This window comes from Anabas testudineus, chromosome 14, assembly GCF_900324465.2.
Source record: "Anabas testudineus chromosome 14, fAnaTes1.2, whole genome shotgun sequence".
NCBI classification, from domain to species: domain Eukaryota; kingdom Metazoa; phylum Chordata; class Actinopteri; order Anabantiformes; family Anabantidae; genus Anabas; species Anabas testudineus.
In genome coordinates this window covers 12,326,904-12,343,257 of record NC_046623.1, presented here as the reverse complement: position 1 = coordinate 12,343,257, position 16,354 = coordinate 12,326,904, and the positions used below count along the sequence as shown (strand labels likewise).

Below are 16,354 nucleotides of genomic sequence, written 5' to 3'. Positions count from 1 at the left end.
TGTTTTCCAAGTCATTCTCTGTTAAATTAGGACAGTTGGACAATTATTTCCTCTTGGTAGTTTGTCTTTTCTCCACACCAAAGCTGCCAACAGTACATGATAATAGTTTCATCCATATCTCCTCAAGCAGTGGCCATACTCCCCTCCGAGTTGAATGTCCAGTGTGTGCAATGCAATATATTTGTGTGTATGTGTGAGTGTATGTGTGTGTGTGTGTGTGTGTGTGTGTGTGTAAGCTTATGTTTATCTCTGCACTGCCTTTGGTTCTCTTTGATTTCCCTTAAGCCTTATGTCTTTTGTCATGTTCTGGTCTTCTGAATGCTTGCTTATGGGTGTCATTTGTTTTCTCCTCTTGCCCCGCTCCCTCCCTGCCTCCTCCCCCAATTCTCTTTTATTTGCATGCTGTTCCTCCTGTTCCACACTCCCTCCACAACTGCCATGTCCTCTTCTTGTGTGCTCAGACACTGCGCCCAGCACTGAACCTGCAGCTCATGGTTGGTATCTCTATTTTTCTCTTTAACTCTTTTTTAATGTGTTTCTGTCAATGCAGCATGCCAACTTTCACTGTTGCACAGTAGACATTATTGTACCAGGCTGCTCAGCCTGAACATGCCCAGCTGTGTGACTGCTGTCAGTCATTTATTGATCATACCGATCTGTCTTTTAGGCCTCACAGCAAGCTCACGATTAACAGTCAAGCTACAGTACATATTATTGCTGTTGCAGTAATGTCTTAAAGGTGTTTATATCACTTAGTGTCACTTCATAAATCCAGGCATACTGTGATATAAAGACCTTTTTTCAGAGGCATCACATTCTTGCTGGGAGTGCACCTGGGAAATGGTTGTACCAACCAGCCAATTACAATGTTTCCCTGAAGGTGCCACAAAGGAATAAGACCTACTCTGAGACCAGTCCTGACTATATCCACAGCATGGGATGATTTTGTGTGGAGGCAAAAATAGACTTCATTTACCCAGTTCCATTAATTTAAATGAAGATGATACACATCATTTTCTCATTTTTCCTAATTTGCATCCCTGTTTCATTATTTTGTAGCAGTTTCCTAATTTGTGTGAGCAAATTCATGATCGTGTGGTCACATGTTTCCCATTAAGTGTGTGCACAGCTCTGCTCCATCAGGAAATTTCAAACTGACTCCACTCCTTTGCCATAATGACCAAATTAGAAGGTTGCAGAGCAAAAATGAGCCATCGGCCTCCATTAACCCCTTGTTTGTGGTAACTTAGTTAAAGATTCTAAATAGCTATATGAATCTCATAACAGTCCCACACAGGTCATCAAGACAAACACACTAATCTAATTACCACAAGTAAAGAAACACACAGTTATTATGGCATTTTGGGAACCCCTGAGTGGCTAGGACCCCAGAGCAAATGTTTTTTTATCCAGCTCATAATGGAGCTTTGCCTGCATTAAATAGTTACATTTACATGATTTCCTGTTACATTTACATGATGATGGTCCTGTCCTAAACAGACAAGACCACAATGACTCAATATTTTTTGTGTGAGCAATAAACAACACAACTTCCTTCTAGAAAATACATTAGAAACAGCCATCTTATCTTTATGAATTCTAAATTATGGTAATGATCATGATTCACACTTATCAAGGGTATAAGTTTAATTGTAAAAGTGGTTGAGACATTTTGGAGATGGGAAGGTCGTCACTCATCTCATGCAATTTGAATAATTTCTACATTATATGGCATGAGTCATACTACTTCTTCTGCTGAATATTTTACAATTAAATTAGCAATTTAAGCTTGAGTACATAAGTGAGGGATAGTTGGATCTGTACACTTATTTATATATTTATATTTTACCAAATAATACATTACCATGATAATGGTATACTGTACATATAGAATCTATTACTATAAAAACTTTCCATTGCTTATTGAGGGTTCTTACGTCACATTGCAGTGAAGAGCCTTTGGGTACTATTACCACTGTGCTATGTTAGTTTGTTTGTGTTAATGAAGGACATGGTAAACACTTTATTTGAAAATCTACAAACATTTTACCTGCAGATATGAGGAAACCATTAACATGATTAAGAACACATAAATAGTGTGATTGATACACACATCTGGACAGTCCAGGAAGTAATGCATTCATTCATGATAATGCATGTGCAGTTACATTGACATATTAACTAATGGTTTAGATACACCTCTCCCTAGTCTAGTAAAGAGAGTAGAGATAAAAGAGCACGAGCAAAACAGATCTAAATGTAAAACAAACAAACAAAAAAGATAAATAAGGAAAGAGCCTCTTGACATGTTTTTGATACAGTGACAGTAGCAGCAGTAGTGAGACCAACATCATTTGCAAGGAGGATTTTGTAAATGATGTTGGTGGCTTGTACTGACTAGACAACAGATGTTTTACCTTTCTTTTTGTGATGAGTTTTTTGAATGGTTACGTCAGATGCTCATATTTTAGCTCATAATTCTTTTGTTATGTTTAAAATGAACTGCAGCGACACATTGTGAACGTGATTTATTTTACGTTTTACTAGATGCTTTACTAAATGCAATGAATAGTAGCTTGTGAAGCGATAGAAACCAATATTAGAAAGCCAGCGATATGTCGGATGAAGTGTTAAGATTTTAAATGCATGTTAAAATGCATTTAAGAAACAATTTTAGAGCACACAATAAAATCCCTCTAGCTATGCTTTAATTTAGTGAGGTAGAGTTGAAGTTAAATGAGTCAGTATGGTACAAAAACCTAGGTAAAACAGTGAAGATGAGACTTAGAAGATTGAAATTAATGATAATGATGCTCTATAACTGTCGGATATAGGCCAGTGTTTGCTAAAAAAGAATATAGAGAATATCATTGCTGTGTTTACAACTTGATCTTGGTTTAGATCTGTCAACATGTAACTACATGAAATATCGTCAGCCTAGAGACTTTTAATTCACCTGTCTAAAACAAAAACAGATGACAGTGTTGTGCCAGAATATTTGTTCATCAATAAGCATTTGCCATTCCCGTAATCCTAATCAGTTATCTTGACTGTACAGTAGAAATATTGTGTACAGTATCCCTCACCATGTGAGGGATTTCAATTTGTGCGCTCGACCAACAATTAACAATATATATTCCTGCACACTTGAACTAAAATTGTGGGAACTAGGATTAAAAAGTTACTAATTTTGGTGATAATTAGTGTTTTAAATTAATTCTTTATTAGAAATCTGTATATAGCACCAAGACAAAACAAGAAAAACTCTTGAGTATATGTTTGGACATAGATGTGCAGTATAAACTCTGTCCAACATTTCCCCATTTCCTACAATTAGATGTAATATTAATCTTCTTCATGTGGTATGAGGTTTTCTTCAGATTAAAATTAACCCACAGTTGAATCTAATATTTTCAGTCTGAATAACTACAAACCTGCTTGGACCACACCTGTCAGCATTAACTATACAGTACTTTGGGTTAGGAAAGCATCAGCATCAACAATCTGGCTTCCAATATCCTCCTAAATGCTGTTGCCATGACAATTCCCCGCTTGACATGACTAAAAAAGAGACGAGACACCATTGAGCTTGAAGGATCTTCCCAAGATTGTCCATCTGCCTTTTAAAATAGCCTAGGTTCTGTACAGTAAAGGGCTTTTGAGGGCAGGAAGGACCAAATTAAATAAGGAGCAGAGAGAAGTTAAGACTCTGAGATGAACTGCCAGCGGTCGGGAGAAGCAGCGATGTCTTCTTAGAAATTAAGATTTGGGTCAGATGCTGAAATGAGAGAGGCTAAGAAACTAAAAACTCAGACATAATGACTTATTTTTTATGCATATGGATAAACACCAAGACGCTTCTAGCTCTCAAAAGCTCTTGAGGTACAAAATCATTTTTGCTCACACAGCCAGAGCCATTCATGTGAAACAAAAACTATATAAACAGTTGCATTCAGTAAATGCTCACATAAAGCTATTTCACTGTTCACAAACAAAAGCAAACAAGTAGATTGCAATGCATCACTTAACACAATTAACATGCATTTTGACCATAACAGCAGCCATTTCCAACTGGAAAATGCATCAAATTAAATACTAAAGTTGACTCTTGTCAAAGGTAACGTGGTTAAAAATATATGCAATGTAAAGATGTGTGTAGCATAGAAATCCACATCTTAATTTAGCTACTGAATTTGTAAAGAGTGATAATGTCTGTATACAAGCTATTATCACATCGTAGAAACATGTTCTACCCCAAAGCTTCACACATATATCAGGTTTGCAACCACTGTTTTAAGGATATTTGAGCACAGGTTGCGTTTGAAGGGGGAAACTGTAATTGCACAGATCGGTGCAGCTTTACATTGACAGTAAATGGATAAATTCACAGGGTGTTCATCCACTTTTCTGACAGTATTCCATGCATGCACTAACAGGAAAGTTAACAGGTCCAGAAATGTGACTTTTGTCCAGCTACACTCACAAACTATCAGTTTCACACACACTAATCATGGTTTTGCTTTGTGGAGGGGTTTTTTTGGCTTTGTTTTGTAATCATGTAACCTACACGAGCTAAACTCTCTACATGTAGCGTGTTTCTAAAATTGCATAAAAGTGGTCCACAGTTCAGAGCTAGTATTTGGCTGTTGGATGTTCAAGCAGCATTTGCTCCTCTCATCTTACTTCCATCTCGCTCTTAATGAATGGGCATGTTGGTGGAAGGTGTCAGTTGCTTTAGCTGATGGCTAGCTGCACTGACTAATTTCCCATCCGGAGAGGTGAGTGCATCTGGAAAGGACACACCTGCCAACACGGCTGACAGCAAGCGTGCGAAAGTAGTGGAATAATTGAGCTGCACTCAGAGATCTAGTAGTGGAGAGGAATACAGCTGTATAATGACCACTTTGCTCACAGTGGAATTGTGGGAGGTGAGGCACAGGACTTTTCTCTTTTATCCAAGGGTAAGCTATGACATTTGGGTGTCATTAAAGAGACAAGTCATTCATTAAATGACAAGGACACAATGGGCCAAATTGCTATTGAGTATTGATGTGCAATAAAATTGTTTCTTCAGACTCGGATTGCTGCTGTAACTTTGAAAAGTATTTTTATTAATGGAGTAGTTTATCTGTGTTGTGTGTTTGATGAGTGGGCCTGCACAGTTCTATGGCGGAGATAGAAAATATGGAAAAAAAAATTTGGCTAAATTCCAAATTGCTTTTTGAGTCGAAGAGAGAGTTGCACATCTCAGAGACCGCAGCGAACAGGTGATCTCGAGTTGATCGACTATCACAGGCACAGATGGCGCTGCCAACATCACGGACTACATGACATATTGGTAGGTTAAAGAGTCACAGCAGCATGTTTTTGTCAGCCACAGCATTAGTTTGATGATTATGCACACACAAATAATTTGTTGGATTGATGATGATGAGACGATTTTGGCCCTGTTTAAACATTGGTACTCCTCAATCCTTTGGGATTGGCATTAAAAAATGGGAGAGTTGTCTACTTTCCTTGTTTTCCACTATATATCTTTGAAAGGCTGTATGTCCCATCGAAACCTCATAATGGCTTCACAATTACTACTCTTGTGTTGTGTTCCAACAACATGCCCAAAATCCCACTCAATTTAAAGTTGAATTAACATTTCTTGTTTCATAAAGATGACAAACAGTGGCAGGAAAAAGGATGTGAAACATTTGAAATTTTGTGGTTTTCTGCATTAATTTGTCATAAAACATTATCAAGCAGTAAAGAGTGTCAACAAATATGCTTTGTCTAAAATAATAATACAAAGAGTCTTTATTGAGAACAACCATAAAAACATCATAGTGATAGTGGAAAGAATTTAATTAATTACTGGTTAGTTAGTTAATTAATAGCATTATGAGGTTTTTATGGTTGTTCTTAATAAAGACATGAAAGATCAGAATTGTTTGTATTATTTTAGGCACATTATATTTGTTAATACTCTGGACTTTGGTCACATTTTTTTGACAAATTCATGCAGAAAAGTACAAAACTTCAAAAGGTTCACATACTTTTTCTTGCCACTTGAATATAACAGGGACAGTAGCACAAAAATAACAATTGATGGTTTATCTAAGTCATAGAGCATTATTAGGTCCCGAATCCCCCAGTGATCAACAAATACTGTATGTGGAACTCAGTGTAGCGGTACTGTGGGGTGTGTGTGTGCGTGTTTGTGTGTGCACGCAGAGATAGATGTGTTTGTTTTTGAGGCTGGCACTCTGTGACTTGAACCCACCTTTGGGGCTCTCTTCAAATGAGGCACATATGCTGCATTAATTAGTTTCACATTCACAACTGAGTATGACAGGTGACAAACAGGGGTCCCCCTCCCTCCAAAAACCCCTTTCTCCTCTCATAACTCACCACCTGCTGAAAGTTAAGTGAACCTCTAAGGCGCCAACTGGCTTTTATCATGATGAAATAGACAGAGAAATGTTGAAATAGATGAGGAAGTGTAAGAAAGTCTAGATTTTTTTTCTCCTCACCTGTGACATAGATTTGAAGCTCTTAATCAGTCTGAACAGCAGTATGTCAAGTATGCCAACAAGAAGTACATATTTTATACTAATGCTTTTGGTGTAGAGAGAAAGTTTGGGGGCCAAAGTTTTTGACCAGCACTACTGGTAGTTTATTCATCAAGGCGTTCATGCAAGAGATGTGAGATCTCATACCGTGTATGTATTGGAGCATCTATCAGACATTATGACACACTAGTAGTTCTGAGTTAAACCTCTTCCTTCAAACAGTAAGTCAAACACTTCCACTAACAAGAAAGGCAAATCTGTCACGACTTGTGATCTGTAAGATCCCAAATACACAGCTTTTAGTGCAGTGATACAGAATTAATGCATAAAACAATGTGGGACTGTTTGAATGTCCAATATTGGCCACATCCATAAGACTGATTACCACTCTCAAATTAAAGAAGCCAGGTAACAATGGTTTGATTATAGATTCACTAATCGTCCCACAGTCATGAGCTGTGTTTGGATGCAAATGCAAAACTCACTCTGCCCTTCTCCTTTCTCTGGACCAGAAAGACGCATCGACAAAACATTCATTTTCCAGCATTTTATTTTCTGTTAACTGTGCTGTGAGTCTATAAAATCTAATTATTCATGTGATGAACACTCTTTCATTAATAATTAGCATTTTGTTGCATTTTATAAATGTATCAGAAGATATTATACATTCTGGTTAGGAAATTTGGCAGGCGTCCAAAAAGAAATCTGTGCTAATGTTATTACATTTGACTCTATAAACCATATTGGTAGACAGATGGTTAAATCGGTTATCTGTTATTGGGTAATATTCCCTAAATCTATAACTGAGTCTGCTCTGGTCTATACAGTCTATGTTTTTTTAACCATGTCCTCTCACCATTAAATACGGTGGTAAAATATTGTACTGTATCCTTGTGCATTAGTGTATCGCATTTACAGGAATTACTGTGTTAGATGTTGTTAGAAATGACCAACTTCACATTCATCCAGTCTGTCAATCATCCCCATCTGTCGACTAGCTCTGCTACCTGCTGACATGAAAACACCTGCGCTATCAGAGCAGCCTCTCACCAACTGCTGTCGCATTATCTCTCCCAAGCCCTTTTAAACCTCTCACTGGAACAATTTAGCTTATTACCTGCAGTAATTAAAAATACAATAACAATAAACATCAATGCTACTGTTGACAAAAAAATCATATACTCAGAATGTGTTAGTAATCTGCACCTATCCAGTTCTGACAAATGCACTTAGAGCAATCTAGATACAAGTGTTCATTTGGTATTTAGTCAGTAACTTTAATAATTTTCCTAATACCTGATTCCAGGTTCAGCATATTAATCCGTTTTATTTCTTTGCCTTTCTGTTTGCATAAACACATATTTTCTTTTATAGAAAAACGGTTACAATCGAGAATTGTGTGAGTTTCCTAAACGTTTTTTTTTTTTTGTTTTGTATCTAAGGTCACAAGTTTTAGGTCTTGCAATCCTCTTGAGATGAGTCACATTATGATTTACATCTTTGCTATAAATAGATTCCAATTCTGACCTCATGTTGACACTAGATTAAAGCTTAAGGGATTGCCCAAATGTTTGCAAGTCATTCTGTTGGGAAATGAATAAAATTCCTTCTAATAGTTGTTGGGATATTCAAGTCTGGAGTAAAGTCCTGGGCTGGTTATTATCTGGCTGATCCTTTTACCTTTTTACAGTGTAAAGGAAGTATTGTTAACCTAGTAGCCTTCGCATGGCTTTGGCTGCCTCCATCGGTCACAAAGCAACCACCTTGCACAACATAGTGCCCAGGGGGACTATCACTCATTCTTTCCTTTGACCCAAGACGTAGGTCATGTTGGCTGACAAGACTGCCAGCTTCAATTTCCTAATATGAATATTGCAAGCTGATCCCAATGCAGGCAGAACAGAGGAAACAATGCCAGCTGTAAATCTGTGATCAAATGTTATTCTCCAGAGGATGAGTCCAGATGCAGATTATATGTTAATTTCATGTGGAAATAAGGTGTAAGTCTCCAGTACCAGACTGATTCCTTAGATAGCACATATTCATGGTTGAAGATCTAACTAGGCAAGAAAAAAACACCTTGATTAGATTTAAATTTAAAAATTATTTCTAAGCTTGTAGTTAATTTTAGTAATTTGGATCACATTGAAATATCGTGCAAAATGGGATCCCAAGCCATGTGATCTGCATGTTCCTTGCTTTTAAATGTTCTTATTATAATTTGCATTTAGGCTCAGTGTTGCCATGACAGCAACTAAGTCCTACAACTTCATTTGAGACAGTTGTCAGTGATGCTAAACCAGTTTTGTCTGGATGACAACTGAACAAACTAAATTCGGAATAGAAACACTTTTAGTCGGTGATAGCAGCTATGGGTTACATCCTAGAACATGCTTGTGCCATTTTCTTTTCTACCTTTTTCCCCTTATATGAACCTGGCAAACAAAGCTGGAGTAAGTGTTTCCCAGTTTGTTTCCAGGAAGATAAAACAAGGGATTTCTCATTGTACAGTTGTATCTCCACTCAGTATTTTGTGCAAATGAGCCAAACCTAGTCCTGGAGATCATCCCTGGTTACTGGCTTCACTTACTTTTAGCAGCACTAATATGAGCAGTAAGTGGAAGACATGAGATATTTCTTTTCCACCATCCATGCATGTAAACTGGTCTAGATTTCCTTGGAGATGAGGCTTAGATTAGAGGCCTACACCATGCATTCACTCCTGCTAAAACTTATTATTATCACTGCAGGTTTTTGTCAGCATTGTTATTCCAGAGGCTGTGCTACAAAACTGCCTTTCAGAATCAACTAAAATAGGGTGGCAAAGCAGGTATACAGGTTCTAATAATAATTATCTTGTTGGTTCCCGATCTTTACAAAAAATATTTTAGCAGGTCTATGCAACGAATGTCAGTCTACACAGAGTGCTTTGATGTACTTAACTTTAATAACGTCTTGTACAATATATTTACTATTATTGAAGTACCAGCCTACCAGTAACCAGCTTCCAGACTGAGCACAGAAGCCTCTGTGCCTTGAAAGTGACACGGCAGAATTCATCTGCATGTCATTGCATGCAGTGGTGTTGGAACCGTAGTGACATACTGAGTGCCTGAAGATCATATAGTACATTGGTAACCACTTATACTAATAGGTTCCACCTTTTGGACTGTCTATTTCCTCAAAGGTCAGCTTTGACAAAATGATTTGTCAGTGGAGGTAAATTTGCATGTTACGTTCGTTGAAATCTTGGGTTCGAATTTTTCACTGTATGTAGCTTAAAAAAATTCCAGTCCACAGTGTGATACTGCACAACTATCTTTAATGCTGCAAAATACAAGTTCTGGAAGATAAGCTAATGATACCACGAGACAAGCAAACAACTTTGTTCCTGCCCCTTTCTGTTCTGTTACACTCCACCAGGCCCTTGGCCTATATCCTTGTGGTGTCTCAGCTAATGCAGTAATTGGAAGATTGCTTGACTCTGAGTAAGTCATAGCAATGTCCTCCAGTAACTAATATTAGCTTGAAGCCTCGTGCGAGAGCTGTAGTGGACCAGAAGCATGTATTGACAGCTGCAAGCTCCCACCCATGACCCTGGCCTTCACTGACAGGGTAGAAGGGTGAGGCTCACTCACAAGCTCTAGAAGGGAATAGCTCTGCGCTGCTGCAAGGCTATTCAACGAGTCTGGCTCATAGAAACCTTTGACAGCACCTCTCGACTTTCTAATATATTTTGCAGCATATTTCAACTTAGAAATCTAAGAAAAAGTTACATAGGGTACTGTAACTTTAAATTAGTTAATTTATGGAAACAAATAGTGTCAGTGAGGTAAACTACAGAATGAAAGGCTCATGTAAACAGCTAATCTCTGAGTTCGACCTTGACCAGGGAATGTACTATAGTCTGTTTACTGCATGTATGTAAATGTAGTTATTGTCTCAGGCTTCTTTTCCAGGATTAGCCGCTCATTTCCTTGGCACAGTTCCTTCACCCAGGGCTGTGTCTGCTGTGTACACAGTTCTACACAAAGCCCCCGATGTCATTTCACTGATACTATTCTGTCTCACAACACCAGGATACGCACACACTCTTCTGTTGTTATTATCAATATACAAAGAGCAACAGAGGCACAGGACTTGACTTGGGGAGTCCATTTTAATCAAAATCATTTTCTTTGACCTTGACAAGACGTTTTGCTTTGGAGCACTTAAAACCGTTTTACTTCATTTTCTACTTTTTAATGATAAGTAACATCAAGGCATGTTCTTATAATGAACATATCACTTTAACACTCTGTTATTTAGATTTTATTGCTGTTAAAGTCATGAGATTACATTTTCTAACATAAGAGAATCCTCATATGTCTGGTGTCAGGCTCAAAATGCCATTCAACATGGCCATACTTACGGGCTAATCTAAACTGAGCTACTGACCACAACCACTAACATAAATCCAGCAGAGTTTTTTCTTACTGATGTTGAAATAACTGATGGTGGAATGACAGCAGGAGATGGAGAGGAGGGGTATAATTACGCAGAAAAGGAAGAAAGGGCAGTCTGGTGGATAGAGAGAAGTTCCACTGGGCTTCTGTTTTTTTACGGAAACACTGTCCCCATTAAGAGGACTGATGTGCATCTCTGCAACAAGCTGCAAACTCATTTGGCCTTGGGAGCCATAGCGAGTCTTCAATGTGTTAGGATAAGTCACTCCTGAGACTACTAAAAGTCATTATTAGGAGGTGTTTATTGAGCTAGCCATGGCCCAGATACAGCTTAATATCCTGAGAACAGTTATAGCCCATAATTATGTTACATTTTGGATGAAGACCGGTTGTGATTGGATAAATGATGAATAGCTTCATCAAGAAAAACCAAACAAGGTGGAAGGTTTCTCAGGAGATAACACACCTTTGACTTACTTTTGCAAAGAGATGATAAATTTGTTTTCCTTCTCTTGGTTTTGTATTCTTGTATAGTTTGGCACCATGAATGCGAATTAATTACATGGATAAAGGTTTACATTACACAAGGAATACCAAAGAACAGCTCTACACACTTAAAACAGGTGTAAATTTGAAAATATTCTCATTTTCAACATTATCTGAATTTCTTTCTCAGCTTGGTTGCAGAGTTCTGTACTAAAAGCAGTGAAACAAATGTGTGCCAGAAAGTGAGTTTAAATTGTTATAATTAATTAATTAAACCTGCCATTCTGTTAAGTAATGGAAAAAGAAATGAAATTATGCTTTTAACTGCTTTGTCTAATTTAATGACATCAAGATTGTGTTGGAGCTTGACTCTACGGTAAATAGTGTTTGTCATACAACACCACAACAGCAAAGACACCTTTTTTTTCCTTGTTTTCTAGTTATCCCACCTAGTACTGGCTTTAAATTCATTCCTTGACATATGTAAATCAGAAGTGGCCTAGCCAGTGACAGGCTGAGTGAGAAACACATAGACAAAAATGCGGCATATTATAGCCCTTTATGGGTAGGGAACAAAGCTTTGTTCAGCATTAGAGTAGTAGCATTAAACTGAATATCTAACCATCCTAGCTATATGGTGTGAACTCACACACTAGTTTTGACTGTTCTTTAGAATTAATCAGCGTGCAGTAGTCGAGATGTGCACATATGGGGCAGTAAAAAGTAATGAAACAGCATTTATCATCAAATTGCTGCTTTGCTGGGAAACGTGCCACATCCTGTCGCGCCAACACACATCAACTTGCAATGACACGTCTCAACCTGTGTGGGTTTACAGTACATAGAAACAATAGAGGCTGCTGTTTTAAATCAAGTCATACACAGCCAGTGTATGTTGCCTTTTAGATGTCTGCACAATACACGGTGGAGTTCTTTGCTTGTACTGGCTTTGCTTTTATGGTCTCTGCTTTTAGCTACAGCGTATTCTCAAGTGATCATCAGAGTGGTGTTCCCAGTCATTCCTTGCCAGTCAGACAGTGGCATTTGGTAGTTTACATTTTGTGTGTGCATGTGTGTATTTTTCCTCCAGTGTTTTCCCTATACTATACCACCACTTTATTTTTATTGATCAAAAATAATGCTAAATTAAAAGTATACCTGCTGAGAAACCACTGTTTTATATCATCAGGGCAGCACAGCTTTCCTTAAATCATACTGTACTGCTCCTGATTTATAGAAACTAGTGGCTCATCACTTTCAGCACAATAAATCTGAGGCATGTGTTGTTTTTCTGACCCCACATCCTTAGAGTCCACGTGCCAAAGGCTACTGGTCATACATTATATTTTATTTATGCTATCTAACATATTTTATGAAGAGGTCAAGGTTGTTGGCTAGTGGTGTTGTTTGTAGCAACCTATTGTTCCCTTATGGAATAAAAAATAAATTTTTTGCCAAACTTTTGATAGAGCCTACTGTCCATTCAAAATAACTTTTAATTAGCCTGATGTCAACAGGGCTCTCAGTTTTTGGTGGAGTGTGATGAACGCAATGGTTTTGGTTGCATTTTGGGAACTGTAGGATCTGTCACATCATGAGCTTCTCTAGGGAATAAAAATCAGGATATGTCTTAGCCTCGACTGTACTGACTTTTGGTTTAGATCCTTTAGAAAGGTTGCTTTTGGTTTCTACAGTTAATGTAACAGACATCTAAAATAATGAGACCTTTAAATCACAGACACCACATTTCAGAATCAGTGATGAGCCTGGTAAAGGCAGAAATGTCACTGCTAAAGTCAAGATTTTATGACATTGTTTTAAATAATTTCATTTTCAACTTTATTTGACCTCTTAGGTACTAACACTACTTTGCTCAGTGTTTTTAATGGTCTCTTCTGTCATTGTAATGTGAAACACTTTTGACGTTTTGAAAAAGACTCAATAAATCTTAGGCCAAGTCACTCTGTATGTAAGCAGTGTAGCGGACTACCCGAGAGGCAAAAGATTTAACTGACATTTTTAAATAGGTTCAATGAATAGGTTCATTGGGACTTTAATTACATTCACTCTTTAACCGAGAGTGTTGTGGGCAATGGAAGTGGATCTTGACAAGCCAATGTGCTCTTATGACACCCCACCCACATAGTAGCTCCACTATATTCCTGATTGCCCTCTATCTGCAGACAGCACGGGCACACCACTGAAATCACTAATACTTAATTAGCAGATTAGAAGATCCAATTAGGAGATCTCCTCTGTCTCAAATCAAACCTCTGTCAACATGTACTATGAAAATGAGATACTCCACATTCCCACTTAGGGTAGGTATTTCACCCTGCCAAAATGGCTGCACTCTTTATCGACTGGTACATGCTTTGTTTAGCCCTGTGGATACTTTGTTTTAAAACCCATTGTTTGATTAATCATCTGCATTTTGGGTACATTTCAAAGAGAAACTGAGCTACAGAATATGTTAATGTTTAGTCATAAAAGATAATAAGTAAACACATAGCTGTATTCTTCTTCTGTTTTGTTTTATGCGCGTTCAGGGCTTTTACAAAACAAAGTATACTTTAAATTAAATATGGAGGATAAAATAATATAATGACATGGGAAGAGAAAGCAAGTCGTAAAAAATAAATCAGCCAGTATCATTTAGACCGAGAGCTTCCAGAAACAAACCATACAAACAGAGCTCATTAAATATGGAACCCAGACAACCTTGTTTAATATTTTGATGATTGGTTTCACTATTCTTTAATCTTGCTGCAACATAAAAAAAAATCCAGCAAACAGGTGGAGCTTTGTGATGTAATATTAAGCTGCTTTAATATTAAGTTTCTGAGATGATAGAAAAATTATATTTTTCGTAAACTTTCTTTTAATCAAGTAAATATTGATTAATATGATAATAATATGATGATGTAGTTAAAATAGGAAGCGTTTTAAGGAAGGTGTAAGGAAAGAAATGCAAAACATGAAATTATGAAAAATCCCACCACAAAATCCTCTCGTGGCGACAATGAATATGAATTATTATATATTATATATTATGATATTATGGTGTTTTGTTTCAAAATGGAGCACATTAGGTGCTGTTAGGATTTCATGAGGTGTTGGCAGAAGAGCAAAGAGATTCTTTGGGGAGCAGTGAAAAGGTATGTGTTTCTTTTGCCGTTTCCTGACACATGCTGGGGATAAACCATGTGCTGGGAAATTAAATGAGAAAATGTACATATTAGCAAACTCTCAACTGTAATACAGAGAAGATGATAACCGCTGGATTCATTAACACCTCCAGTTGTGATCTCAGCTTATTACTCAGTGAGTATATAATTCTATTTTTATTCCTGACAGGAAGGTTATAAAAGTACGACCGTGGTTATATTAAACCAGAATAATAATTTAAATTACAATAAGCTTTCTAATCTATATGTTGTTTGTTTTAATTTTTGTCTTTTCTGTTCCAACATCCAATAATATCAATAAAGAGCTGGAAGTGTGTCAGACATAGGGACTCACTGATCTTAAATCAACCTGGAGTATTAAGACAAGTGCAGCTTGCTGTGGATAATTTGTGGTCGTCAGTCTAAGAGTAAATTTAGGGCTCAAAAATCTGTTTGACTCAGATGTGTCTACACAGGTGAATCCACAGAGCAGAATGTATGATATGTACTGGAGCAACAAGTGATGAAAAGGTGTATCTGCTGACGGATGTTGTCTTGTCCCCTTCATCTTAAATGAATTTAAAGGGATATACAGACAACCCAGAATGATTCAGTGAAAGCCTCCAAGCCACTTCCACCCTAACCACACCACACACATGCTCTGCTCTCCTGTTTCCCCTAAAGCCAAAGTCCACATTAACATCGTAATAGCAAAGTGTGTTAAAGCACAGCTTTAGCAGCCTGACAAGAGCGAATTGGATGTCAGAAGGATTCCTGCTCAGTTTAATTGAATCTGCCCACCACTAAAAAAGAAAATCTTAAGTCAAAATAACCTATTAGATCTATCAGGTAATGTTTTGTTGAGTTTGACAGGTAACACTGAGCTGCCCCACACCCACGCCCCCTTTACTCCTGCAGGCTGGGTGATGTGGGAGTGTTGGGGTGGCTGGTAGCTGATGTTATCCGCGGTGTTTCTCTCCCTGTTTCTGTTATTTGTTAATAAATTGTGGCCTGCTCTTTGTGTTTCCTGGTGCTCACTCAGCAAATCCCCTGGGTGAGGAATCAGGCTAGAGAAGCTTGTGGAGGGAGGTTTTAGTGAGTTACTACAGCTAATGGATGGTGGGGGCTGAAGGTCTGTCCTACGTGAACTGTTCTAAAAAAACTGGATGTTGTGAAGTGTCCTAACTTCTCTTTGGGTGACATTCCCTGTATCCTGTTACGTAAGTCTTTAAAAAAAAAAGGGCATAAGCTTAAAGCTGAAGGTTAAGTGAATAGTATAGTAGCATCCAAATAAGATAAAAGCACAAAAATGCATGTGTAATGTATACAATGTATTAGGTACAAATGGGCTTTGTGAATGCATAATTGACTTCAGGTCACATCTCAATGCAACATTTAGCTACGTAGATCATCTTCTCTCTACCGCCCCCACTCCCTCCCACTCACTTTCCAAAAGCATAGTTTGTGCTGTTGGTGAAGAGATGCGCTCCTCCTTTTGTGCCGTGAAGGGCCAATGACGTCTAGGATTGAATATTTACTTGTCATGGATCCCTACACCCGATCAATAGCTTTCACGTAGCATTAGAGCCTCTTCACAGAGCTTCAGGGTCTTCTTAATGCCTGCTTTGGATGCTAAAAACATCAATCAACTGAGCAACTCCTGAATGCTTTTAGCGTGCACATTTTATAAAAGTCT

The 16,354-nt window shown here is 37.8% G+C and overlaps 1 protein-coding gene across 1 annotated transcript in view; it reads left to right on the top strand.

The window, feature by feature from the left end:
• Positions 1–16,354, top strand: part of cadm1a (cell adhesion molecule 1a) — a 278,400-nt gene that overhangs the window by 252,888 nt on the left and 9,158 nt on the right. The window contains exon 10 of the mRNA XM_026369806.1: positions 462–494. Coding sequence (XP_026225591.1) covers positions 462–494 — 33 coding nt within the window. The remainder of the gene's footprint in view (positions 1–461; positions 495–16,354) is intronic.